Source organism: Saitoella complicata (assembly GCF_001661265.1).
Source record: "Saitoella complicata NRRL Y-17804 unplaced genomic scaffold SAICOscaffold_2, whole genome shotgun sequence".
Taxonomy (NCBI): Eukaryota; Fungi; Ascomycota; class Saitoellomycetes; order Saitoellales; family Saitoellaceae; genus Saitoella; species Saitoella complicata.
Window position 1 is genome coordinate 332477 of NW_017566993.1, and position 24124 is coordinate 356600.

The following is a 24124-nucleotide window of genomic DNA, read 5'->3' on the forward strand; positions in this document are numbered from 1 at the left end:
ATTGCAATTGAGCCTGGACGAACGTCGCAAACGACAGAGTCAAGATGAACAACATGGCGCCTCCAATCGTGGATACGTCGTCGGGAATGCCGAATCCTAACCCGTCTTTCTCTGTTTTGAACGACATTCTCGCTCAATCCAAGAAGCTGACAACGGAGCTTCAGCTTTTGCAGCCGGAAATCCCGCAGATTCAGCTCTCTTTAGAACAGATTGAGGCGCGTGCAAAGGACCTTGCGCAAAAGGCTGCCCAAGCCGCTCGCGACGGCGATTCTAAGGCTCATCTTGTGTTGGCTGGAAGCGGAGTGAATCCTGCGGAGACCAAACAAGACCTGGCGCAGATCAGGTTTCCTGAACCAATTGACCCTCTTGTACCATCACACGACGCGAGAGATCTCGACCGTCACTTGCGCTACAAGAAGGAGCAGAATATCACTTCGGCTATCGACGAATCAATCAGACGTACGCAAAAGGACTTCGAAGCATTCGTTGCCAGAAACATCAATCTTGACTGGGAGAAGCAAAAGCAGAGAGTTTTCGAGTCCATTGGCTTGGCGGCAAGAACTGGCGATGAAAAGGACGCAGAGAAGCCGGGCGCCTCCGTTTTTGGCAAATCAATGGGGTTCTCTACGCACAAGCGCAGCTTGTCACGCTCCGTGCTCGGCAAATCTGTTCTGGGTGTTTTCGACAAGGAGGAGTTCCAGGATGTCGGTGAGCCCCGCAAGAAGCCGACAGCGGGCAGCCTTACGTCCCACCTCCGCCGCCAGCAGTTTGCTACTGTTGTCAAGCACTTGAACGACCTCCGCTTGAAGGGTACTCCTTTTGGCATTATATCCGCCTTCTCGGCTCTGTCTGATAATGCAGGGAACAAGGCGACCATTCAGCAGCTTGGCGACGCGTGGAAGTTGATGGGAGTGTTGGCCAATGAGGAGAATGTCCACAACGGAGAATTCTACGGCGACTCCATTACTGAGCGACAGTACGCCAAGCAGTACGCTGCTGCTACTCCTCGCTCCAAGGATACCACTGCTCTGAATAAGCATATCACTGCGGCCTCCCGCAAATGGCTTGAGGAGCAATTCCGAGTAGTTGTCGATAACTTGATTGTCAGCAACCCCCAGTTGGCACAAATCGGTGGAGTTCCCTCGATCAACAACAAAATCCGGGGTTATCTCAACGTACGCTTCAAGCAAGACGGCGAATGGAATGGACCAAAGTTCGAGCTGGTCGAAGACTACCCGATATGGGCGCACATCTTCTACTTGATTCGCGCTGGCCGTCTCGAGGAGGCTGTCAAGTTCACCGAAGCCAACGATGCATGGTTCCAGAATGGGGAAAGATCATTCCCGACATACATTCGCACCTACGCCACGTCTCCTGATCGTCGTCTTCCCCGGCAATTGCGCGACCGTCTGCATGCGGACTTTAACCAGCGTATTAGGTTCTTGACGGAAGACACTGATCCGTACAAGCATGCTGTATACAAGATTATTGGTCGCTGTGAGTTGAACAGGAGGTCGTTGAGAGTTCTTAGTACTACCGAGGACTGGATGTGGTTGCAGTTCATATTGGCTAGGGAGACGGAGGACCCAAACGAGCCTATTCAGGACAGGTATACCCTCGAGGACGTCCAGAAGCTCGTCTTGACCTTCGGCGCGAAGCACTTCAACGCTTCTGGTCAGAACGCTATTGTCTACTTCCAGGTGCTGTTGATGACTGGACAGTTCGAGCGTGCAGTGCACTACATGTACTCGTACCACTGCATCGATGCTGTTCATTTTGCGATTGCATTGACGTACTACGGATTGTTGCGCGTTCCCGTCGAGTCGCCGGTTACGGAGGCGGATCTACTCATTCTCGACCAAGAGCGCGATATCTCTTATATCAATTTCGCACGCCTTATCTGCGTGTATGTTCGCGATTTCCGTCAAACTGATCCTGAGGAGGCTATCGATTATCTGGCCTTGATCTGCTTGAACGGTGATTTGCCGGCGCCCAAGTCCGCTGAGCAGCGTGCACTCTGCCACAGCGCAATCAGGGAGTTGGTGTTGGAGACTAGACAGTACGACCGTCTCATCGGTGACGTACGTGCGGATGGCACTCGTATCCCTGGTGCTATTGAGCAGAAGATGCGCCTCATTCAATTGCCTAATGAGAAGGACTATCTCCGCACTATCACCGAGCAGGCTGCGGCTCAGGCCGACAACGATGCCAGAACAAACGATGCGGTCTTGCTCTACCACCTGTCCGAGGCGTACGACACTGTCGTTAGTATCATCAACAAGAAGCTCGGTGACGCGATTGCCGATATGACCACGGATATTGCTCACGCTCCGCATGTTCCGCAGGATGCGAATGTCTCGCTTGCGGCTTCGGAAGATGCGGCGGTACTTGCTAAGAATATGATTGATGTGTACGCCAACAATGCTGCAATCATCAAGAGCATCAGTGTCGTGAACCGAGAAGCATGTGATACCCTCCAGAAAATGCTCGGTGCACGCAAGTTGTACGAGTCCGGAGATTGGGAGAACGCGCTGCAGGTCATCGAACAGCTTGACTTCCTGCCGTTGTTGTCTGCAGATTTGACAGATGTTCGTCACCGTGCTCAGCAATTCGCTTCCTTGCACGAGAGCATTGCGAAGAATGTGTCGAACCTGGTGATTATGGCGATGGAGTCTATGCAGGCGATTAGTATGGGCTTGAAGGAGAGTACATACACAGATCCAAGCAGAGTGGCGAAGTTGAAGGAAATCAAGAGGAAAGCGAAAAACGCTGTGATGTATGCCGGTTTGATCCAGTACAGGATGCCGGCGGATGTGTACACCAAGCTGATGCGGTTGGAGGTTATGATCTGAGTATGACAAAGAAAAAGGGACGATATACCTACATAGACAGTTCGGAATTGAAGGTCACGTTATGTATCATGCTCCTGGTTGTTTTGATTCTTCTTGTACTCGCGTGTTCGTAGGGCGACTGGTAACCCGATTTTGATCTCGACTTCTCACGATAATTCACGACGACACACCGGGCAACAAACACTCTCACTGAGGTAAAGTCTCCGCGATCATTTCCTAAGCCATAGAGAACAGACAACGGCCTTGTGCAGGCAGCCGACTCAATAGTGATCCGAACTGCCAAAATTATGAGAGAGGCGGTGAACCCAAATAAGGAATGGAACATGAATTCATCACAGGAGACCCGAAGGCCCCCTCGTACCCAAAAAAAAATCAAGAAGGAAACCTAAACCCACGAAGAAAGAAATCGAACGCTATACCATGCCTATCATCAGAATCCTTACATGCTAGAGTCAGAAGAGTAAGAAGCAGCGTAGTAGTAAGAGCCATCGCACTCCTCAACAAGCTCAACCGCAAGAAGCTCCTCGCAGTTGTACGTGGCAGAGCCCGTGTATCCACACTCGGCCTCCTCGATCACAATCATCAACCCATCGCAACCATCAACGGTGATCTGGGTACCGAACAAGGAGTCAATGTCGCAGACGGTGGCAGAGTAGATTGGGGTGCTGCAGTCATTGCCGAAGATGAAGACGTGGGCTTCGTCGGTGGTGAGGGAGAAGTCGAAGTCGACGGTGAAGGACTCGTAGGTGGGGGTGTAAGCAGTGTAGCTGGAGAGCGCACGCTTCTCAGCGATACCCTGAGCATCGCGCTTCTTGTAAACAACCTCGCTAGAATCACATTCGTACGAGGCAACAAAGGTGTACTGAATTTCCTCAGACAAGTATCCCTTGACCGGGCACTCCTGGAGAGGAAGCTCCTGGCAACCGAGATCAACGCCCTTGTAGCGCACGTGGGCCTCACGGGACTCATCACCCTCGCAACCGTCGATCTCAATGGTGACGGCACATCCGTTGGTGGTGTAAGGAGCACCAATACCGCCGGCGATGGAGGTGATGGCGAACTGCTCCTGGCAAGCAACGTCGCCGTTCGTGTCGTAGACGTTGACAAGGACAACATCCTCCTCGTAACCAGCAGGGGAGGTCCAGGTCTGGTAGTCCCAGACGACGGAGACGGTGCTAGCCCTGTCAGCAGAGCGCTTGGCAAGACCAGCAAGAGGGGGCGTGGGAATGCGGGCACCGGCGTGAGCAGCAGGAGCGGCGTTGGCGGCCAAAGAAGAAAGGACACCGGCGAAGGCGGACAAAAAGAAAGCGTTGGTGATCTGCATTTTCGTTGTTGTGTTGAAAGTGTTGTGAAAAGAGTGTAGTGAGAGTTGTAGAAAGAGTGATTGCTGTCTGCGAAAGAGCGAACTTGTGATGAACTTGGGATGAGCGTTTTTGGGCGACGGACAATGGGGTTCTTATAGGAGGAGAGCATATGGATCGAGGACGGGGCGGGGTTAGTCATGAGATCGGTCCGTGTGCTTGAGGAGAAATCATAGGCCCGCCAGCACGCTCCCACACGATCATCTGATTAGTCCCCCATTTGGATTTGAAGATTTTCCAGATGGACCGGTCCGCTTTTGGCTGATCCATCTGACCCAGTTGTTTTTACCCGCTCTGAATGGCGGTGCTGGCCTTCTCCGTTATTCACACCCCCACACGGTCACACGGTCACCAGCCTGGTGCTGTGGCTGGTGCCTTCACACGCTAACTCGCCAACGTCCTCAAAAACTTCCCCAGCGCGACCCCTCCACCTTGAACTTACAAACATCTCCATCTCGCCAACTCAGGAAATTGTGAGTACAATTCTTCTTGTCATATCTCGGACTCCTCGGAAGAGTTCCACTCAAAGTGATGATTCTTTGTCGCCCCAGTCGTGAAAAGCGGTCTTAACCCCCGCCTACATGACGATTCGACGTAGGGTCTCCAAACACCCGTAACTGATCTTGAGTGGAATCATTTCGTTTGGAATGAGATTTTGACGAGTACGCGATCATGTCGGACATGTGCTAATTGTCCCTGAAGATATAGGTCTTCTGCTCTTTCTTCGTTCGTCGATGTTCGACTGCCTCCCCCGTGCGTCTAGCATAGCCAATACAGCTATTTCCTTATCAATTGTTCAGATCTGCGACAGCAATCGATGCTGAGGGTTTGCTCCCTTCCTCGCCGCATGCTATTGAAGAAGCCAATGATGTCCAAAAATTATTTCATGCTAAGAATGATCTTCATGATTCCACTGTGTATTCCACAATGCCCTGAGGCTTCTTCAATTGGCTATGCGGTGATGGGAGTGTGCAGGAATCTTCCATTCTTACAGCTACTCTATTGAATATATCTTGATCACTCTACCTCATCCTTTTTAACCCTGGTAGGCTTTGACCTCAGGGCTGTTCCAGCTCAAGAACAAACCGCTCAAGTCCTTGGTAGCTTTCACCGCCAACCTCGCACAAACACCAGCGGGCTTCTCCGCAGGCACCAAGTCACCATTCTCGTGCAACTGAATGAACTTGGAGTGTCCCTCACCCATCTTGGTCCTGTGCTCCTCACGGATAGCCCTCTGCATCTCAGTGTCAACGACACCAGGACGAATAGAGACAGCAGTGATCTCGGGCTCCTCGAAGGCGAGGGTCTCGTTAAGGTGGTTCATGGCGGCCTTGGTAGAACCGTAGCAACCCCAACCCTCATATGCAGAGGTAGCAGCGCCAGAAGAGACGAAGACGACCCTACCCTTGGACTTGCGAAGGTGAGGAATAGACTCCTTGATAGCAGGGAGGAGACCAAAAAAGTTAATGTCGTAACCCTTACGCCAAGCATCGACATCAGCATCTTCGAGCCTAGCGACAGGGTCGAGGGTACCGGCGTTCAGGACCAATCCGTCCAATTGTCCCCACTTCTCGATGGCCTTGTTGACGGCGTTCTTGGAGGTCTCGGGGGAAGCGACGTCACCGGTGACGATCTCGATGCTGTCGGAGTATTGCTCCTTCAAAGAGGTGAGGCCGGCGGGGGTGGAACGGGACACAGCGACGATCTTCGAGGAGAACTCGGTGAGGAGGGTCTTGCAGACCTCGAGGCCGATTCCGCGGGAAGCCCCGGTGACGATGCTATAGCAGTGGATGGTCAGTGTTATGGCAGTGAGGCCGAATTGAATCGAACGTACATGACAGGAGAAGACATGGTAATTGTGCTTTCCGGGAAATGGTTCATATCTGATCCAGCAGCTGCGGGTATTAGTAACCGACCCGAGACGTCATATCAACATCAACGTGTACAACGATGATGTGGCTCGTGGAGCGTTATAGAAAGATGATCTGTAAATACTTCGAGGCATATCAGACGTCTTTGATCATGCCCATCTGGTATGGACGTTCTTCGGTAGTTATCGATGGTGCCTGCTGTCGCTGGCGTTGGGGTCCAGGCCCGTGCGCGTCTCGGTATACCGAGCCTAAATACCATCGATTTATTCCGCGGAGACTCGGCGACTGGTACAATCGGTCAACAGCATTCTGACAATTATCCTGCCGCATACTACGTCGCTTCCTTTGGTCTGCGGGGTCTATGATCGACCTGGCTTCCCCTAATGAGCTTGAACGACGTCAATGAGAGCCGTTCGGCAACTGTTCGCCAAAGAGCCGTAGGGCTAGAATTCGATTGTGGTAACAATGGTGGTGATCCGTATCAAGATCCAGCAGAAGCGTTCGAGCAGATGTCTGTGCGGGATCTACCACCACCGCCAATACCACCTCATAAACAACACCTGACCCCGGAAGCCGACTTGGGAGAATGGCAGGCTATGCCTTCAACAAAGGACGGACACAAAGCGACACATCGAAGAGGAAGTAGTCAGGGTGAGGGTACGATCCTGGAACACCCGGAATGGAATCCAGCTGGTGCGTCAGAATGGAGCCACCAGGTAGCTGTCGGTCAGGATCGTCCACATGGGTCACCTGTGCTAGAAAGGAAGGAGACTACAGCTGACGACGACGGCGAGTGGACAAATATGGAAGCGATCGCAACATACGACATGTATGACGAGGATGGACGGATAATTGCACGAGCTGCGGTGGATGACGAGGATGAGAGGGCTACCGGAGCGAAGGGATACACCAGGGTAGATGCGGACGAGGACAACCAGTCTGCAACATCCATGGACGAAAATACCCGCTACCTCTTTGACGAAACAAAGTTCGAGGATGACGAGGCTGCACGAACACCACTGAGCCAAATGCAGGCTACCAAGGACCTACTCACGGAAGGACAGCGGATAGCATACGTGGGGATTTGCAAGTTGTTGATGGTAGAAATGTTGCGAGACATATCCAGCTCGAAGAGAAAGGAGATCGCCAAGGCTACGGAGAGTATGATTTTGTGGAGTCAGAAGATGAGCGTGAGATTATATGCTCATATGGAGATTACTGCTGAAGGTATATCTGGCTTTCCAGATTGTTGAAGATGACGAGCTGACGCCAGCTATACAGAGCAAGTTATGATCGAGCAACTATCACTACACGGTGTGAAACCGTCAGACCTGGCGCCATCACTCATGAAGAACGTCCAAGTCGCAAATCCGAATGCATCCCTCAATGCAGGCGCACCTCCCGCCTATCGCAAAGAGAAATCAACATCCGCTGTCGACGACGAAGAGGAAGAAGAAGAGCAGACCGTCAAAGACCTATCCGCCCTCCCTTCAACACGCGAAATCGAGATCGACCTCCGCTGGACAGTCCTCTGCGACCTCTTCCTCGTCCTAATCGCAGACTCCCTCTACGACGCACGATCACGGGTCCTCCTCGTCCTGATGGGAAAAGCCCTCGACGTCCCATGGGTCGAACTCACTAAATTCGAGAAACGTGTCACGGACGCCCTGGACGTGCAAGAAGCCGCAGACAAGAACGAATATAAGGAAGAAGGCATCATCTCTACGCGAGCAAAAATGGCAAAGAGAAAGAGAATGATGATGATGGGACTTGCGATGGCTGGTGGTGGAATCGTCATCGGATTGTCTGCGGGGTTGTTGGCGCCTGTGATTGGTGCTGGACTTGGTGTTGCCATGTCTGCTGTTGGGGCGGGCGGTGCGACGACTTTCCTGGCGGGTACGGGAGGTGCGGCATTGATTACTACCGGTGGTGTTCTAGCGGGAGCAAACACTGGCGTGACCGGTATGTCTCGGCGTACACAAGCTGTCAAGACCTTCGAATTCAGGCCTTTGTACAATACGGGTCGTGTCAATGTCATCATCACCGTCTCGGGATGGATGTCTGGCAAAGAAGATGATGTTCGACTTCCGTTCTCGGTCGTGGATCCGGTGATGGGTGATATATTCTCCGTCCTCTGGGAACCGGAAATGTTGACCTCCATGGGTCAGACGATCAGAATTCTGGGTACAGAGGTCTTGACCCAGAGTCTGCAACAAGCTCTCGGCCAAACTGTCCTCGGTGTCCTCCTCAGCGGTCTCCAACTCCCCATGATTCTAACAAAACTAGGATACCTCGTCGACAACCCCTGGAGCAATTCCCTCGACCGTGCAAAAGCAGCAGGACTGATTATGGCCGACACCCTCCTCCACCACAACCTCGGTAACAGACCAGTAACACTCGTTGGCTACTCCCTCGGCGCCCGCGTAATCTTCTATTGTCTCCTCGAACTCGCGGCTAAGAACGCGTTCGGGATCGTACAGGATGTATACCTCTTCGGTACCCCCGTCGTCGTGTCCGCAACCGAATACATCAAAGTCTCCTCCATTGTCGCAGGCCGTTTCGTCAATGGATATTCAAGAACAGACTGGATCCTCGGCTACCTCTTCCGCGCCTCCTCCGGCGGAATCGGCCGCGTAGCCGGCCTACGCCCCGTTGAAGTCGTCTCCAAAGTCGAAAACGTGGACTGTACAACCTTCGTCGACGGGCACATGTCATACCGTGAAGCTATCCCCAAACTCCTCAAAACGGTCGGATGGGTCGTTACTTCCGATAAATTCGAGGAGATTGAGGATCCGGATCCGGATAAGCATCGGGAGAGGCAGAGGGTGTTGTTGGAGGATTTGGAGGAGGCGAAGCAAAGACTGCCTCAGCAGAAGAAGGGGAGTCGGTTGAGTTGGTTTGGGAAGGTTGCGGGGAGGAGTAGTGTTAATACGCCAGGGCCTGAGGCGTATACGCAGTTCCAGAAAGACTCAACAAGCACCACGCCCGAAACCTCGGACCCCGAGAACGCGAACAATGGTGAAGTCATCTTCGACATCGTCGGCATTCGAAAAGAACTAGCCAAAAACGGCGTCGCAGTGAAAGAGCTCAAATCCACCCTCCCACCAGTCGTTGTTCCCTCGAACACGAACACGAACTCGAGGCCAGGTTCGAGTTCGTCCGGGGCGGGAAGGAGTAGTTTTTCGTTGTTTACGTTGGGAAGGAATAGGAGTGCGGTGGATGTACGGACGCATGCGCCTTCGGCGCGGAACTCTGTTTCGGAGGGGCCGGAGTCCGATCCCTTCCCGCAAGGGGAGGGTGAGGGGAAACCGCCGGTGTTGAATTTGCGGAGTCCGTTTGGGGCTGCTGGAGGTGGGAGTGTCGCGATGGAACGTGGAGCGAGCTTAGACAGCGTTTCCAGCCCAACAACTTCGGTAGGCGTTGGTGTATCACCACGAACTGCAGTCTTTGCCGAGGCCCGGAGACCGAGTCTGATGACTGCGGTGACTACACCGACTCTCCCAACTCAAACCCACCGCAACAGACACGGGTGTGAAGATGATGGCGAGGAGGACTTTGGCGGGGAGGGCGAGATCACGATGAGTTTTGCATAGAGTAGATCGATCGCGAATGAAGCAGCGAGTGAGTGTAGGCATTTCGGGGGTTTCTTAGTGTTCTGGCGTTTCAGCGTGGGAGGCAATGAGGGACAGGACAGTATTATCATCTATATCTATCATTCTATCTATCGAGTATCATCGTTCGCGTTTTTGGAGGATGTAGACGTACATGCATACAGTTGGCCGATGTACACCGCCCTCGTTTCCGCCGCTGTCTACTTCGACTTCGTGTCTTTCCACGGTCCAGTCCGCTCCAAAACCTTCTTCTCGGTATCCAGAATATGATACGACGATCCATACCCCAGTATCCTTCAGTACTCGTAAAGTCTCGTCTTGGTATCGTCTTGCTGAATCATCATGAGTCGTGGATAAACAATCCAGCGTCGATTTATCCACCACCGCATCGAACGAAGCGTCCGGATACGTCATTCTCGTGGCATCCTGCACCTCCCACTCCAGCTCTGGATCTCGTTGCCGCATTTGTTCGATACATGATGGTGCGTAATCAATAGATACCAAATTCGAGAAGCCATCATCGTGGAGGTCTCGCGAGAGGGTGGAGTTTCCACAGCCGACGTTTAGAATCCGTGGCGCATTGTAGGTGGAGAGGAGAGCGTGGATCAGAGGCCCAAGTTGGGTGTAGGTGATCAGCCAGTCGAAAGTAGAGGAGTCGGTGGTGGTTGTATAGCGATCTTGCCAGTACTGCACTTCAAGAGTTGAAGATTATGTCGAACTCGTGAGAACAACAACATACCTTCTGTGTAGAAAAGTCCTCTCTCCTCTCTTTATCAATCCCCATCGTAAATTAAGAATAAAGTTTTGAGACGGGAAGGAAGAGCCGAGGCTCGAACCGACGCTAACTGCAAGTGGGAGTCACCGACTTCGACGTTACATGTACGTGACAGGTCGATGAATTCGAGAACTATCGTCAGAATTTGCAGTTTGAGGAGAGCTATGTCATCATCAACAGCCGGCCTGGATATGATCAGCGTGGATCCGAGACGCGTTGCGGATCTGCAAGAGAACTTGGCGGAAGTACAAGCACGAGTGGACAAAGCCGCGAACGGGCGACCGGTACGCTCCCATCTCTCTCTTTTCTCTCCTCTCCTCTCCTCCACCTACTAATATGATCTCGAGGTAACCCTCGTCGCAGTCTCAAAATACATGCCCCCCTCCGACCTCCAACTCCTCTACTCCTCTCCCCACCGCCAACTCCACTTCGGGGAAAACTACCTCCAAGAACTCCTTCACAAATCATCCCTCCTCCCCGCCGATATCCACTGGCACTTCCAAGGTGCCCTCCAAACAAATAAATGCAAGAACCTCGCGTCCCAGATTCGGAATCTGTGGAGTGTGGAGACGGTTGATACGGTGAAGAAGGCGGATGCATTGGAGAAAGGACGAAGGAGTGTATTGGAGGGGAAGGGAGAGGTAGGGGAGGAGGGGAAAAAGTGGGCAAGGTTGAGGGTTTACGTGCAGGTCAATACGAGTGGTGAAGAAAGTGTGTATCCCTCTTCCTGATCACCGTGGGCAGGACCGCTGACAGTGTGATCATAGGCAAATCCGGCGTCGAACCCCCGGAAGCCCACGCCCTCTGCCGCCACATCCACAACTCCTGCCCCTCCCTCACTCTGTCCGGCCTCATGACAATCGGATCCCGCTCAAACTCCCTCTCCTCCTCCGAAGAGAACCCCGACTTCAAAACCCTAGTAAGTGTTCGAGATCAGATTAGTAAAGAGTTGGGAGTGGAACTGGGGTTGAGTATGGGCATGTCGAGTGATTTCGAGGAGGCGATTAGGATGGGGAGTACGAATGTTAGGGTTGGGAGTTTGTTGTTTGGCAAGAGGAAAACGAAGGAGGAGATGGATGAGCTCAAGAAGCGAACAGCCGAGACGGAGAAGGCACGATGATGAGATAGATCATATGTGGCATGCTCAAGCTAGATATCAAATGATATGCATCCCCTCCTGATACACTACGGCTCACCACCACCACCTTGCATGAGTATCGCAGGCCCCCTAAGAATTTCAAAAGGCCCATACGAATGCGCATCACTCGGCGTAGCATAAAACCCAAAACTCATCACAACATACCCCAACACCAAAATACTCCCCTTGAAATAATTACTCTTTCCCTCCCCATGCACATAACTCAACAAAAACACACTCAGGATAACACACACCAAGTCCCAGCGCGGGAAAATCAGGGAAAAGGTGGATGATGCGGATTCTATGCGGCCGTAGTTGGTGAAGGCGGAGTAGGCGACGAGAGCCGGGATTTGGAGGAGACAGACTTGGAGCGCGTACGCGGAGCCGATTTCCATTGAAAGGGCGGCGTTGCCGTTCACGGCGAAGGAGATTGCGTTCAAGAATTCTGTCGTGTTCGGTACCAGCGCAAAGAGCGTGAACCCGAGGAACTTCTCGTCAATCCGAACGTGTTCGAGAACAACATCAACGGTGTCCACGAGGATCTCGGCAATGATGGCATAGAGAATTGTCGCACTCAACAAGATAACCGCAGACTTCGTCTTCGACCAGTTAGGTGCATCGTGCCCCCCATGTCCCGGTTCCGCATCCTCAGGGAAATCGTCCAACGCATTCCCATAGGAATACGACGTCGGGCGAGTTTGGTGTCGCGCAGGCGAAGGACGATGATGCGTCCCACTCTGCTGCTGAGTATGAATCGTCAACGCTGCGGCCGTCGCAGCGACCTCCGCAACATTCCTCGCAAGATTCAAGTTATCCTCCGGACTCAATCCCTGAATCAACGAAGGTCTCCGTTCACCGTTAACCTCACCAGACGCACGAGGCGAACTCCCGGAAGCATCACCAGACAGATCTCCCTCAACCGCATGCCGATACGGACTCAACAACGACTGAATCGCCGGCATAGCCCGTTTATACACCGCCGAATCCCGGATAAACGACGTACTCCTCGTTGCATGTGGCCTGTCACCATGGGAATGACCCCCATCCTGCGGCGCCGGCGGCAGCGTAATAATCGAATCCCGCATGTGATCACCCCTCCTCTCGCCCTCAATCGGCATCTGCCAAATCTGCTTCGCGTGTGTACGCAGCGTGAACCACAACCCAATCGCATATGACAAGACTAGACAGACCGCACACAGGTACGTGAATGGCTTGACGGAGTGCTGGTAGAAGGGATCGGAGAGCGCATCGGATTGATCGAAGAAACAGCGTTGGCAGTCGAGGTTTTTGTGCTTGCAGGGTCCGCATTTGAGTTCGTACGTGCCGTAAATCTGGTAGAAGAGGGTTGGTGCGAAGGCTGCTACCACGGCAAACAGTAACATCGTCGAAGTCACTCCCGCCGACTTGGCGTTGAATCGTTGTGTCTTCCGCCTGAGCGCACCAGCACACATGGAAGTTCCAGGCATGAGTAAAACACCAGCCAACACACTCCCAACGATACTTCCCTCTGTAATCTGCGCCTTTCCTTGATTCAACGCAACGCAATACAAGAAAATCTCCACCAAAGATCCGAAGAACGCGTTGATCGCCGCACCCATCCCCATTGACGACTGTGCCGAAATCGAAGCAACAGCTTGCCCGACAAAATACGCAAGTGGGATGACACTCACCAACGCCAACGAGAAGATGACAGCAGGGGAGGAAACCCAAGTCGAATGTCCGGACCAGGGTCCGATGAAGTAGTCGTCGACGATGGTGAAGAAGACGACGAACATGAGGTTGACGAAGAAGATGTTTGTGCCGTCGACGGTGTACTTGTAGTATCCCAGCCCGACCGCATTGTACGTACACACGAGAACCGACGCAGACGGCGAACCCGGTTTCCCCACCTCGCCGAGATCAGAATGGAATGACAACGAGAGCGGGTGACGACGAAGATGCGCAAAGAGAAGGTAAGTCACCTTACTCATCGGAATCGTGAACACACCCATCCAACACACCATGCTCACAAGCAGAAGAAGCGGAGCTGCAAGTCACCAGTCAGTCATGAACAATCACAATCAAGGTATGGTGGACCCACCGATCAAGATGTAAAACCAAAGATAAAACACAATCCGTCCCAAACTCCACTTGCCCCTCCCAAACATCCTCCTCTGCCCCCTAACCTGCGCCTCACTCCTCCTCCTCCTTCGATTCCGATGTGCCCGCAACAGTGAATCCGTCTCAGAGGTACTCTCGAACGAATCCCTGTGTCTCCCAATGATACTCCTCGCCCCCGGCTCTCGGTGTCCATTCTCGAGATCATCGATATCCCTATCCCACCCATACCGTTCGAACTCGGAGATAGATTGTCCCTCGCCCTCGTCTTCTTCCGCATATGCCTCGTCGGGTTCGAGATCGACGAAGCGGCCAAAGGGGAACATGAGGTATCGGGCTAATCCCCAAAAGACTTTTCCGTACCGAACGCCGCTGCGGGAGAAGCAGAGAAGGTAGCAGCTAATACTTGCGACCATGCAGATGATAGCTAACCACCATCCGAAAAATAGAGTCCAGAGGATGTTGAAGATAGAGAAGCGGTGACGGAGACCGGGGGCGGAATGGATGTCGCCTTCGGCGCGGGCTTGGACAGAACGAATTTTCTTGTAGATAGCGGGTTTCCAGATCCGGATACCGAACGGGTGGGTTTTGTTAATGGCATTTTGTCGGTCCTATAAGAAATCGTTAGTCAAAGAGCAAAGTTGAGGTCAGCTATTACCGGGAGCTTACCTTCAGAGTAAAAGAGGCATCAGAGCCGGTATCACTCAGCTCCCCCTGCTCCATCTCAATCTCAGGAATCTCATCCACGACTTCCTCCTGCAACCCAATCGCATCCGCTGCATCGTTATCCATATCATCCGCATCGGGTTCTTCGTCAGTAATCCCCGCCCTCAAGCTGCTGCCTGTATACGACCTCATGCCACGGATACTCCTCCTACTAACCCCACCCACTCGTCGGCTCTCGTGACTCCTTTGTCGTTCGAGTGCTGCCATGACTTCCATCTCATCATCCTCAGCCGAGAAGTGTCCATAATGAGAACCATGGGATACTAAACGTTGGGTCGTACGGCGACTCATGGGGTTACGACGGCGAATGGTGTGGTTACTCGCGGTGCTCTCCACACTTGGAGCACGTTCAACGTCACCTTGTGTACGAGCCGGTGTAGACCGTGATGAACTCGCTGACCCAGAAGCCGAATGAGACGGAGCAGGTGTACTACTCTGTTGCCGCACCGTGGGCCGCAGAGTCGGAGTGCTCTCCATGCTATCCTCAGACGGCGGCATCTGTGGCCTTTCGCGTTCAGCAACAGGAGTAACAATCTCAGGCCACTCGTACTCAGTCTCCTCTTCTCTCAAGCTTGGCGAAGCGTGTGGAGTGTCAGCGTCGACGTTGGAGGTTTCCGAGGTAGAGGATTGGTGAGTGACGGCACTCTGGAAACTGGCTTCACTCGCAAAGCTCTCGCCGTGCTTCAGGCGACTCATTGGCGGTAAAGGATAGAGAGTGGTTGGGTCCCTCGGCTTCAGCGGCCGAAACACAGCGTACAGGTCGTGCGTGCATGGACGCGTCGTGAGATGCAACCCAATGCAACTTAATAACATAAGCTACGTAATTACTCCCTTTATTCGTGACATCTAATACGTCCCTGGGTATGCCATTGGAACGACCTGGTACGACGGGCCTCTGCTCATCATCGGTATTGCCGGCATCGCCATGAGATACTCCATCCGTGCCTGGGAGCCGTGGGAATATAGGCTGCTTCCAGGCACACCACCTTCTTTCAACGCCTTCTTCCTTGCTCGTTCCTCCATACAGCAGCCTGTCCATTGTTAGTGATGGTAGGATGAAGAGGAGAGGAGAGGAGAGGAGAGGAGAGGAACATACCACCAGTGATGTCGAAGCCAAAGGAAATCAACGACATGAGGAGAACCATGCACCCGAACCCCAACGAAGTATCGTAACAATAGCACCTATATCGCTATGAGCGTCGAGCTGACAAATTATGATATCTCTCACTTACCAACTTCCACCATCAGACGGACAACTCGCACTCCCCAAAATCAGCCAATACAGCGTAACCCTCCAAAACAACACCGCAAGAAAGTCAAGCCCGGTATAAATCCTGTAGACAAAAGTCAGCATACAGCATGGTTAATTCTACTTCTTGTACTACCATCGACTCAGTTTCTCCCTCCCTTTGTACCTTCTCAAACAGTATATCACCAAAAAGCACGTCGTAACCGCAATCGAGAACAAACTCACACAAATCAGGATGTACAACGGTTCCTTCGACGCGAGCGGATACTCTTTCCCTGTGATCTGTTAGCAACCCAAATCAGCATCAGTTTTTTGAAATGAAATGAAATAGAGTGGGAGCTGCTGACCGTCCCAGCACCAGCAATCATGACAAACCCCAACACACTCGCTAACAACTCCACGACGCGAAACCACATCCTCCTCTGACTCGGCGGTCCAGCCCTAACTAACGCTTCTCTCCGCTCCCTTCCCCACTGCTCGCGATCCCTCTCCACTAAATTCCGATAACGTGCAGAGTTCGTCGTCCCATCTTCCTCTGCGCGGACAAACTGGCCGAACTCACGACCTGGTTCAAACAGACCAGCTTCGATTTCGATTTGCCGGACTTTGTTCCATTTTTTTGGGTCATGCGCCCCGGAACCAGGGCGAGGAGGTGGGGAGGCAGGAGAGTAAAGTCCGATATCGCCATCATCCTCCTTAGCACCTACAAGCGCCAGATTCTCCTCATCATACTCATCCGGCGCATACCTCTGCCTCACAACCGTTACCGGTCCTTTCTCATAACTATACCTCGCAGGCGCCCTCGGCCGAACATTCCATTCATTCTCAACCGGGAACTGTTCCCTTCCTCCCATGATATCTTTAGCATGACTCTGTTCTCCCAGCTTCCAATTAGCATACACTCGATGATATGCAAGGCAAGGTTCGAGCTTGTACCACTGGGAAGGGATCAGGAGCGAACACGGCTCTAGGGAGATGTTCCTCGGGCACGGGCGGCGATACGGGTGGCATATACCTCGCAGCAGTCGAAGTCCTTGGAGTGCTCAGGCGTGGACTGAGGAGAGGTGGGAGAGATGCTGGCGGCAATGGTTTCCGACGGGGAGCTGCCATGGGTGACAATCACTATTGCGCACAGCACTGGGTTGAGGTTGACGAATTGGCAGGAGGGATGGAGTTGAGCTCCAATAACGTCTCGTATAGTGGTGGTAGATTGAGGTCGGATGGAGAGGTCCGTGCGTAATCTGCCAGGGGCGTGGGAAATCCCAGGACCCCGTATGCTGCGTATATGCTTGGTAAAAGCTGCGAAGTAGGATAGCAGATAGAAAAGCACATTCATGAACTGATTACAATGCGTAGCTCTTTATACTAGCAACAACATCAATTCAATGGAATACCGGTATGCACCTCTCTTCACCTGATCGCTACTGCTCTACTTAAACAACCTCTGCTTACTAACATCCCTATCCTCACTCCTCGCCAAAATCTTCGCAACAGCCATCTCAAAGTCCTCCTGCGTAACATGTACCCTCCTCTCCCTCAACGCATACATACCCGCCTCAGTACACACACCCTTAACCTCAGCTCCACTCGCACCCGATAACTTCTCAGCAATGGTACGGAGGTTGATACCACGGGTGAGGTTCATCTTGCGGGAGTGGATACGGAGAATGTCGGCGCGGGCTTCGACAGTCGGGGGTGGGAATTCGATTTTGCGGTCGATACGGCCGGGGCGGAGGAGAGCTGGGTCGAGGATGTCGATACGGTTTGTCGCCATGATGACTTTGATGTTCTTCGTAGGCTCGAATCCATCAAGTTGGTTAAGCAACTCCAACATCGTCCTCTGCACCTCTGAATCACCACCTCCACCACCACCCTCCGTACGACTCGATCCAATAGAATCAATCTCATCCATGAAGATAATACTCGGTGCATGCTCACGCGCCATCACGAACAACTCTCGAACCATCCTGGATCCCTCTCCGATGTACTTCTGTACCAACTCCGAACCACTGACACGGATAAATCGACAATCGGTATGATGTGCCACCGCACGCGCCAACAACGTCTTTCCAGTTCCTGGGGGACCGTAGAGCAATACACCCTTCGGCTGCGCAATACCCAAGGACTCGAACAATTCTGGGTGCTTGACTGGCAACTCAATGACTTCCTTAATCTCCTTAATCTGCTTCTCCAATCCACCGACCATATCGTATGTCGAATCCGGGACCTTCTCGACCATCATGAGGGACACGAGGGGGTCGACCTTCTTTGGCAGAACCTTTTGCAGTTGGTAGTTATCCGAACGGAGCGAAACACGCTGTGTCGGGAGAAGTGTCTTCACATCAATATCAGGCGCGATATCAACCACATATTTGCCTTCGGGATGGACCTGTTTGCCAACCGTTAGTAGTCATAACATGACAATGAACCAGCAGCTGACAAACCTTAACAAGTGCCTTCTTCTTTCCCATAACCTTCACAATCTCACCAACATACGACCCCGGCTCCTGAAGCAACTGCAACTCCTCCCTCAACAACCTAACCTTAGCATTGAGTGCATTGCGCTGAGCCTCGAGACGACGGAGGTTTTGTGTCTTCTCGGCGATTTGGAGCTCCGCCTCTTCTACCTTTTGCGGGAAGTAGTGCATTGCAATTGCTGGGACTGAATGCAATTGTTTCCTTTGGTGTTTGAGGTTTGGGAGTCGACGCAAGCGCTTGGTTACGTAGGCGCTCGAGTTAGGCACGTGACCGAGCTGCCCCAGATTCGAAGCACCCTCGACGACGTGAGGACGCAATGACAAGGACAACAGCAACGAAATGGACAAGGAGCAATGTAAAACGTAATCCTCATTTTCGTGTCTCGTCTGGAGACATGTCTTATATCTTCATCCTGTCATACTTTACATGACATTCAATGCGTAAAACCAAACATAAAACCAAAAAAAGAAAACACAAAAACTCCCTCGATATCAATGTCGACTTAATCCCAATTATGACGATGGTGCATTGCTAAACAAAAACGAAACACTCTCTCCGTTGTGCGTCCTCCTGATCGCCTCAGCCAATGTAGGTGCGATGTTGACCGTCGCGAGTTTAGGGCAGATGGCTTTCTTGTCCTCGTGCGGTACGGTATTGGTCACGACGACCTTCGTCAAATCACTCTCGTTGATCCTCTGGATAGCCTTTCCAGAAAGGATACCATGAGTAACGATCGCATAAACCTCCTTCGCTCCGTTCGTCGTCAAAGTTTTGGCGGCGAGGGCAAGAGTACCACAAGTATCCGCCATATCATCCACCAAAATCGCAATCTTGCCCCTAACGTCTCCAACCAACACCATACGCGACACCTCATTCGCCTTTTGTCTCTCCTTGTGAATCAACGCAAACCCGATATCCAACCGATCCGCAATAGCGGTCGCACGTTTCGCACCACCAGCATCTGGGGAGACAATGATAGCATTCTTGTAATCCAGTTCTTCGCGGATATATCTCAGTGTCGAGGGCTCGGCATACAGGTTGTCGACCGGGACGTTGAAGAAACCCTGGATTTGGGAAGCGTGGAGGTCCATGGTGATGACGTGGTTGCAACCGGCGGTCTGGAGCATGTTGGCGACGAGACGGGCAGTGATGGGTGCACGCGACTTGTCCTTCTTGTCTTGACGGGCATAGGGGAAACAGGGGATAACGGCCGTGATCCTTCGTGCAGAGGCGGTCTTGCAGGCATTGACCATGATAAGGAGCTCCATCAAGTTGTCGTTGATCTCGCCAGAGCCGGATTGCTGTAGCCACTCGTCAGTCCGATGACCTCAGTCATTATACGACCGAACGTACGATAATGAACACATCCTCATCACGCACGGACTCTCCGATCGTGACCGCGGTCTCCTGGTTCGAGTACTTCAACACATTGACCTTTGACAGGTTCAACCCAAGACGCTCAGCGACCAACTTGGCAAGGTCATAGTGGCTGTTGCCTGTTCAATCTCGATCAGCATTCACCCCCAAGCTACCCCTAACCATCCAACTGACCTGCAAAGATCTTGATCGAGTTTGATGCCATGTCTGCCGTTTATATGTGATGTGCCGTCGTCACGGTTTCGCGGAACTCTCCTTGGATGAATGGGTCTAAGTATAGGGTCGAATGGACGTCTCTTGACTGATCACAAGCGGATCAGGGCTTTCCTTGGCCGTGTAGAACGGACTGTTCGTACTGCGTCGATTTCTCTGAGCTTCACTCTCCGCGTTCCAAAATTTGGCTAATGCACGTGCGGTCGTCCCTGAGCGCTCACAGAAGGTTGAAGGGCGTTCCGATGAGGAGAGTGCAGTTACGAAGGAATTAAGGCGGTATGGAAACGGTATTAAGAGCAACCCATTTTTATTTTCCTAATGCCCAAGGTACGACAAGAAGCTATGACATCCCAAAAAGAGAGAATCCCAGAATCTACTTGCGCATGGAGGAAGCACGGCGAGCCTTGGTGGCAGCCTTGCGGTCCTTGGCCTCAGTAACACGCTTGGTGAGGAGGTCAGCGTAAGCGGAAGCGGCCTCCTTCTGGGCCTCAGCCCTTCTGCGCTTGAGAGCGAGCCTGTGGCGCTTGTGCTGGAGGGTGCGGGGGGTAACAAGACGCTGGATCTGTTGTGCAAGCCTGTCAGCGATCTGTGTGTAGTAATGGTCATATAAGGGCCCAAACCTTGGGGGCCTTGGTGTAGGCCTTCTTCTCGGCGTTCTTGGGCTGGACCTCGCGGCGGATGACAAACTTGCGGACATCGTCCTCCTTGGACAAGTTGAAGAACTTGCGGATCTTGGAGGCACGCTTGGGGCCGAGACGCTTGGGAACGGTGGTGTCGGTCAATCCGGGGATGTCGGCCTCACCCTGCTTGACGACAACGAGGGAGAGAACGGACAAGTCCATGGCGACGATGCATCCACGGACGGACTTGCGCTTCCTCTCACCCTCACGGCGGGGACGGTAGCAAGAGTGTCCCTTGGACAACAAAAGCCTGACACGGGAGGGGTGGAGAACACCCTATATAGAAGCATTGTTAGCGGTGGCACAGACGTATTTGCGAACAAATAGTCCACAGGAGCGGATCCTTGCACACCTGCTTCATGGGGAAACCCTGCTTGTCGTTTCCACCGGTGATCTTGAAGACGTAGCCCTTGAACTCGTCTCCAACGGAGTCACCGGGAACCTCGGCACCCATGCGCTTCTCCATGAAGACACGGAGGCGACGCTCATCGTCGATGTCGATGAGCTTCTGGGTGCCGTTGGCGGGGTAGGCGATGTTAAGCTAGGACGCTCGTTAGCAAACGTCCACCACAGAAAAGAGGATAGGAAAAGAGTGAACTGTCTGGTAGATCTGAACGAAATCGAGTCGATCACCGTCGCCGAAAAAGCCGAATCCAATCCTGTCGCACCACCCGACACAACGGACCAAACCCAGCTCCTCCGCCGAACAGCAAGCAACAGCTACCGCAAATAAAACTACACAAAGCAATTCCACTCCCTTACACCTCAACGAACCTTCATGGTTGCTGGACAATGGGCTGGCCTTGGGCGTACTGAGGTCGAGTCGAAGCAAGAACTTTACGACTTCGGCACGCGCAAATTCACCTGCTGCACCAGCCACGAGTCCTCCATTGCCCCTGACAACCGCAATGTATGGGACTACCCCATTGGGACTCGCGCGCGATAATGATTAGGGTTTAACCAGGAAAGTCAATTGGGGGTTAAATCATCGATTCGGAGGAAATGCCTATGGTAAGATTCTTTCAATGATATCCGACTCTCTTGACACTCCTGCTTCGTTCGTGTCCTCTGTATTGGGGTGCGATCATCATGGGTTGGGTGTACACTGTGTGATGCTGCGTCTGGTGATGCTGCTGTGCTTTCTGCCTGAAGAAACCGAATGCAACGTTTGACAAAAAGGCCGAGCCGAGTATAACAAGTAATCCAAAGATCTGTAAATCGAAATGTTAGCTTCGTCGATACAAGGCTGAACCTTGACTTACCATCGTCTTGTAGGAGATTGGCTCCACGAAGCTGTTCACAATCTCTGCAAACGTCTCCGCGCCAACCCTGGCCCGGCCAACTACAGTCGGATCCCGGTTCATGCACCGCTCCCACGCATTACATGCCCCTTCCAATGCCGGAGGCCTTTGAGCCATCGAACAATGGTTGTCCAGGTACTCCTTCGTGCACAATGCCATCTCTGCCAGAATCTCGCTCGAATACTCCTCAATTTTGAGGTCCACGTCATGAATGATGGTCGTGTAGAGAGCGTAAAAAAGGTAAATCGGAATCGCAACCAGAAGAAGGTTGAAGAAGAACTGTAGCCATGTCGTGATATGATCGGGATCAAGAGACCATCGCGGTCCGGCAAGTTGAGCCTGCGGTGTGTACAACATCGTGGCGTCGTCCCCACTCTGTCCCACTCATTAGTACAAATCACCTTGATCCCCCATAAGTGACAACGAACCTCACTATCATTCTCCTTCTCCTCCCCCTTCCAAAACCTCTTCTCCCGTCCCCCCTCCCGTCTCTTCTTGACCTTCCTCAACGCCCCATCCGCAACCTTCCCCTTCTTACCCTTCCTGAGCTTCTCCTCCCTCTCAACGGGTGTCATATCCGTCTCATCTCCGCCATCCGCACCGGGGGTATCGTCCATATCTGCCTCAGGCGCCGGAGGTTGTGCGAGTGTTTGCCGGGTATGAGGGATGGTTTGTGGGGTGTTAAAAAGGAATGGGGCGGTGGGTGCGTTGAACCCGTTGCCATTGCTTTGTGGGACTTTTGATGGGGTGTTGAATGCGTCACCTCCGAAACCCAACGGTCCTATATCATTTCATCAGTAACCACTCAACCAAGACCTCGAGGCAACGCATACGTTTCCGACCCTGCTCCAAAGCAACCAGAGAATTCTGCATAGCAGCCGTCCGCCACGGACTATTTGGATCCGCCGGCGTACCATGCTCATACTGGAAATCCATCGGGGACTCTGCCGTTCGATTCATCTTTGATCCCTATCAAGTATTGGATGAATGCTAGCGACGACTTTTGTGGAGGTTCTGTTGTTTATTCCTAAGTTCTACGCCGTGCAGGAAGATGCGCTTGCCGAGAATGGAAAGCGACTGTATGAGAGGTTCGAACGGGAAAGTTCCCACTCAGCACCAAATTTAGGAAAGTTGTTTTGATTTTGACGACTGAAGTGGTATCAGTGAAATAACGAGTTAAGCCGGATGCTTTTCAACAAATCCAAGTACCTTCTTCACGAAATCCTGCGGATTCTCCTCCGCACACCAATGCCCACTCCCCTCCACAGTCGCCACCTCAAACCCCTCATAAACCTCCTCAAACTCCTTCGGCGCAATTTCCGCCAACCCACTCTCACCTCCACACAATGACATACACGGAACGGTACACTTCCCATTCTCCTTCAACCACGCCTTGTTCTCCTCCGCATCCTTATGGAAAGCACGATAGACGTCGAACCCAGCCCTCATCGCACCAGCTTTCTCGAACATCCCCGCGTAGACATCAACATCAGTCGGGCTAATAGCACGGGAGTTAACCCCGAGACGGTCGTAAAAGTGCTTGATATACTGCCTCTCCCGTCCCTGCGTCAGCAACTCCGGTAAATCAGTCTGCCAATGGAAATGGAAATGCCACAACGCAGGTTCATTCCTAATCGCCTCCTCATACGTCTTCGTCCCTGGTAACGGAAACTCGCCGACTGTGACAGAGGCGGTATGTTCAGCGAAGCGGGTAGCGTACGCGTGTGCTACCATTCCACCGATATCGTGGCCCACTATATGCACTTTCTCCTTGATCCCCAAGTTCTTGGTAACGAGCTCATAGATATCCTCGGCCATCCTGCTCTTCTCGTAACCATCCCGCGGCTTACTCGAATCACCCGCGCCCCTATAATCCGGCGCAACAACAAAATACCCCGCCTCGCTCAACGGACCAATGACATGTCGAAACTGATAAGACGTTTGTGGAAATCCGTGGATGAGGATAATTGTACCCTTTTGTGTGACAGAGGGAGGGGGAGGGCAGGAGGTGTAGGCAATGAGGACTTCGGAGGGGGTGGAGGGAATTCCGGCGATTAGGACTTTGCGGGAGGTCCAGCGCGAGGTGTCGAAAGATTGGCCGGACATGGCGATCAGAATTGATTGAACGTAGAGTGGAATGGGGAGAAAGGTTGATCAGGGTGCAATTGCAGAGTTCTGTCGTTGAAATGGTTTGCCCGACAGCGTGCGCAACCCCGGTCTCCGCATGACGTCATTCCATGGTCAATTGGTGAGGGTATGGCATCAACGAGTTTACTGCCAACAGACCACACAGAGTCTTCAGATCGACATGAACTCGTGGTTCACTCGAAAGTCCCACGCGCGCGTTGCCCCGGTTGATCACTCGAAGGGACGACGGCCTAAGTCACCAAAACTC

The 24124-nt window shown here is 52.6% G+C and overlaps 12 protein-coding genes across 12 annotated transcripts; 4 read left to right on the plus strand and 8 right to left on the minus strand.

Annotated features, from left to right (window-relative positions):
- Positions 1-86: 86 nt before the first annotated feature.
- SAICODRAFT_52187 (NIC-domain-containing protein) lies at positions 87-2852 on the plus strand (the record flags this gene model as incomplete). The annotated part of the gene is made up of 2 exons (XM_019169124.1): positions 87-677; positions 723-2852. The coding sequence occupies 2 exons, from the start codon at positions 87-89 to the stop codon at positions 2850-2852; spliced, it is 2721 nt and encodes a 906-aa protein (XP_019026853.1).
- A 201-nt stretch (positions 2853-3053) lies between these two features.
- Positions 3054-4525, plus strand: SAICODRAFT_151015 (uncharacterized protein). Its single transcript, XM_019165550.1, has one exon. The coding sequence runs from the start codon at positions 3169-3171 to the stop codon at positions 4213-4215; it is 1047 nt and encodes a 348-aa protein (XP_019026854.1). The 5' UTR covers positions 3054-3168; the 3' UTR covers positions 4216-4525.
- Positions 4526-5139: 614 nt separating this feature from the next.
- On the minus strand, positions 5140-6064 carry SAICODRAFT_69076 (short-chain dehydrogenase; the record flags this gene model as incomplete). Its single annotated transcript, XM_019170445.1, has 2 exons — positions 5140-5991; positions 6048-6064. 2 exons carry the CDS (start codon positions 6062-6064, stop codon positions 5250-5252), a joined length of 759 nt encoding a protein of 252 aa, XP_019026855.1. The 3' UTR covers positions 5140-5249.
- A 616-nt stretch (positions 6065-6680) lies between these two features.
- SAICODRAFT_52403 (DUF726-domain-containing protein) lies at positions 6681-9677 on the plus strand (the record flags this gene model as incomplete). Its single annotated transcript, XM_019169140.1, has 2 exons — positions 6681-7311; positions 7366-9677. The coding sequence occupies 2 exons, from the start codon at positions 6681-6683 to the stop codon at positions 9675-9677; spliced, it is 2943 nt and encodes a 980-aa protein (XP_019026856.1).
- An 86-nt stretch (positions 9678-9763) lies between these two features.
- On the minus strand, positions 9764-10490 carry SAICODRAFT_28797 (S-adenosyl-L-methionine-dependent methyltransferase). The gene is made up of 2 exons (XM_019167234.1): positions 10435-10490; positions 9764-10382 (listed from the first exon to the last, which is right to left on the minus strand). The coding sequence occupies exons 1-2, from the start codon at positions 10477-10479 to the stop codon at positions 9816-9818; spliced, it is 612 nt and encodes a 203-aa protein (XP_019026857.1). The 5' UTR covers positions 10480-10490; the 3' UTR covers positions 9764-9815.
- Positions 10491-10661: 171 nt separating this feature from the next.
- On the plus strand, positions 10662-11590 carry SAICODRAFT_52572 (uncharacterized protein; the record flags this gene model as incomplete). Its single annotated transcript, XM_019169150.1, has 3 exons — positions 10662-10754; positions 10818-11181; positions 11238-11590. 3 exons carry the CDS (start codon positions 10662-10664, stop codon positions 11588-11590), a joined length of 810 nt encoding a protein of 269 aa, XP_019026858.1.
- Positions 11591-11655: 65 nt separating this feature from the next.
- Positions 11656-14497, minus strand: SAICODRAFT_51957 (uncharacterized protein; the record flags this gene model as incomplete). The annotated part of the gene is made up of 3 exons (XM_019169112.1): positions 11656-13634; positions 13689-14316; positions 14375-14497. The coding sequence occupies 3 exons, from the start codon at positions 14495-14497 to the stop codon at positions 11656-11658; spliced, it is 2730 nt and encodes a 909-aa protein (XP_019026859.1).
- Positions 14498-15247: 750 nt separating this feature from the next.
- Positions 15248-16553, minus strand: SAICODRAFT_63734 (uncharacterized protein). The gene is made up of 5 exons (XM_019170014.1): positions 16028-16553; positions 15817-15962; positions 15664-15765; positions 15528-15613; positions 15248-15462 (listed from the first exon to the last, which is right to left on the minus strand). The coding sequence occupies exons 1-5, from the start codon at positions 16532-16534 to the stop codon at positions 15278-15280; spliced, it is 1026 nt and encodes a 341-aa protein (XP_019026860.1). The 5' UTR covers positions 16535-16553; the 3' UTR covers positions 15248-15277.
- A 556-nt stretch (positions 16554-17109) lies between these two features.
- SAICODRAFT_16792 (26S protease regulatory subunit 8) lies at positions 17110-18339 on the minus strand (the record flags this gene model as incomplete). Its single annotated transcript, XM_019165697.1, has 2 exons — positions 18125-18339; positions 17110-18069 (listed from the first exon to the last, which is right to left on the minus strand). The coding sequence occupies exons 1-2, from the start codon at positions 18326-18328 to the stop codon at positions 17110-17112; spliced, it is 1164 nt and encodes a 387-aa protein (XP_019026861.1). The 5' UTR covers positions 18329-18339.
- Positions 18340-18662: 323 nt separating this feature from the next.
- Positions 18663-19892, minus strand: SAICODRAFT_87916 (ribose-phosphate pyrophosphokinase). Its single transcript, XM_019171525.1, has 3 exons — positions 19710-19892; positions 19512-19654; positions 18663-19459 (listed from the first exon to the last, which is right to left on the minus strand). Exons 1-3 carry the CDS (start codon positions 19738-19740, stop codon positions 18671-18673), a joined length of 963 nt encoding a protein of 320 aa, XP_019026862.1. The 5' UTR covers positions 19741-19892; the 3' UTR covers positions 18663-18670.
- A 229-nt stretch (positions 19893-20121) lies between these two features.
- On the minus strand, positions 20122-22736 carry SAICODRAFT_16794 (uncharacterized protein; the record flags this gene model as incomplete). The annotated part of the gene is made up of 7 exons (XM_019165698.1): positions 22563-22736; positions 22158-22510; positions 21691-22104; positions 21466-21639; positions 20781-20969; positions 20369-20704; positions 20122-20310 (listed from the first exon to the last, which is right to left on the minus strand). Exons 1-7 carry the CDS (start codon positions 22687-22689, stop codon positions 20122-20124), a joined length of 1782 nt encoding a protein of 593 aa, XP_019026863.1. The 5' UTR covers positions 22690-22736.
- SAICODRAFT_33122 (alpha/beta-hydrolase) lies at positions 22702-23835 on the minus strand (the record flags this gene model as incomplete). The annotated part of the gene is made up of 2 exons (XM_019168262.1): positions 22702-22719; positions 22939-23835. 2 exons carry the CDS (start codon positions 23833-23835, stop codon positions 22702-22704), a joined length of 915 nt encoding a protein of 304 aa, XP_019026864.1.
- Between the last annotated feature and the right edge of the window lie 289 nt (positions 23836-24124).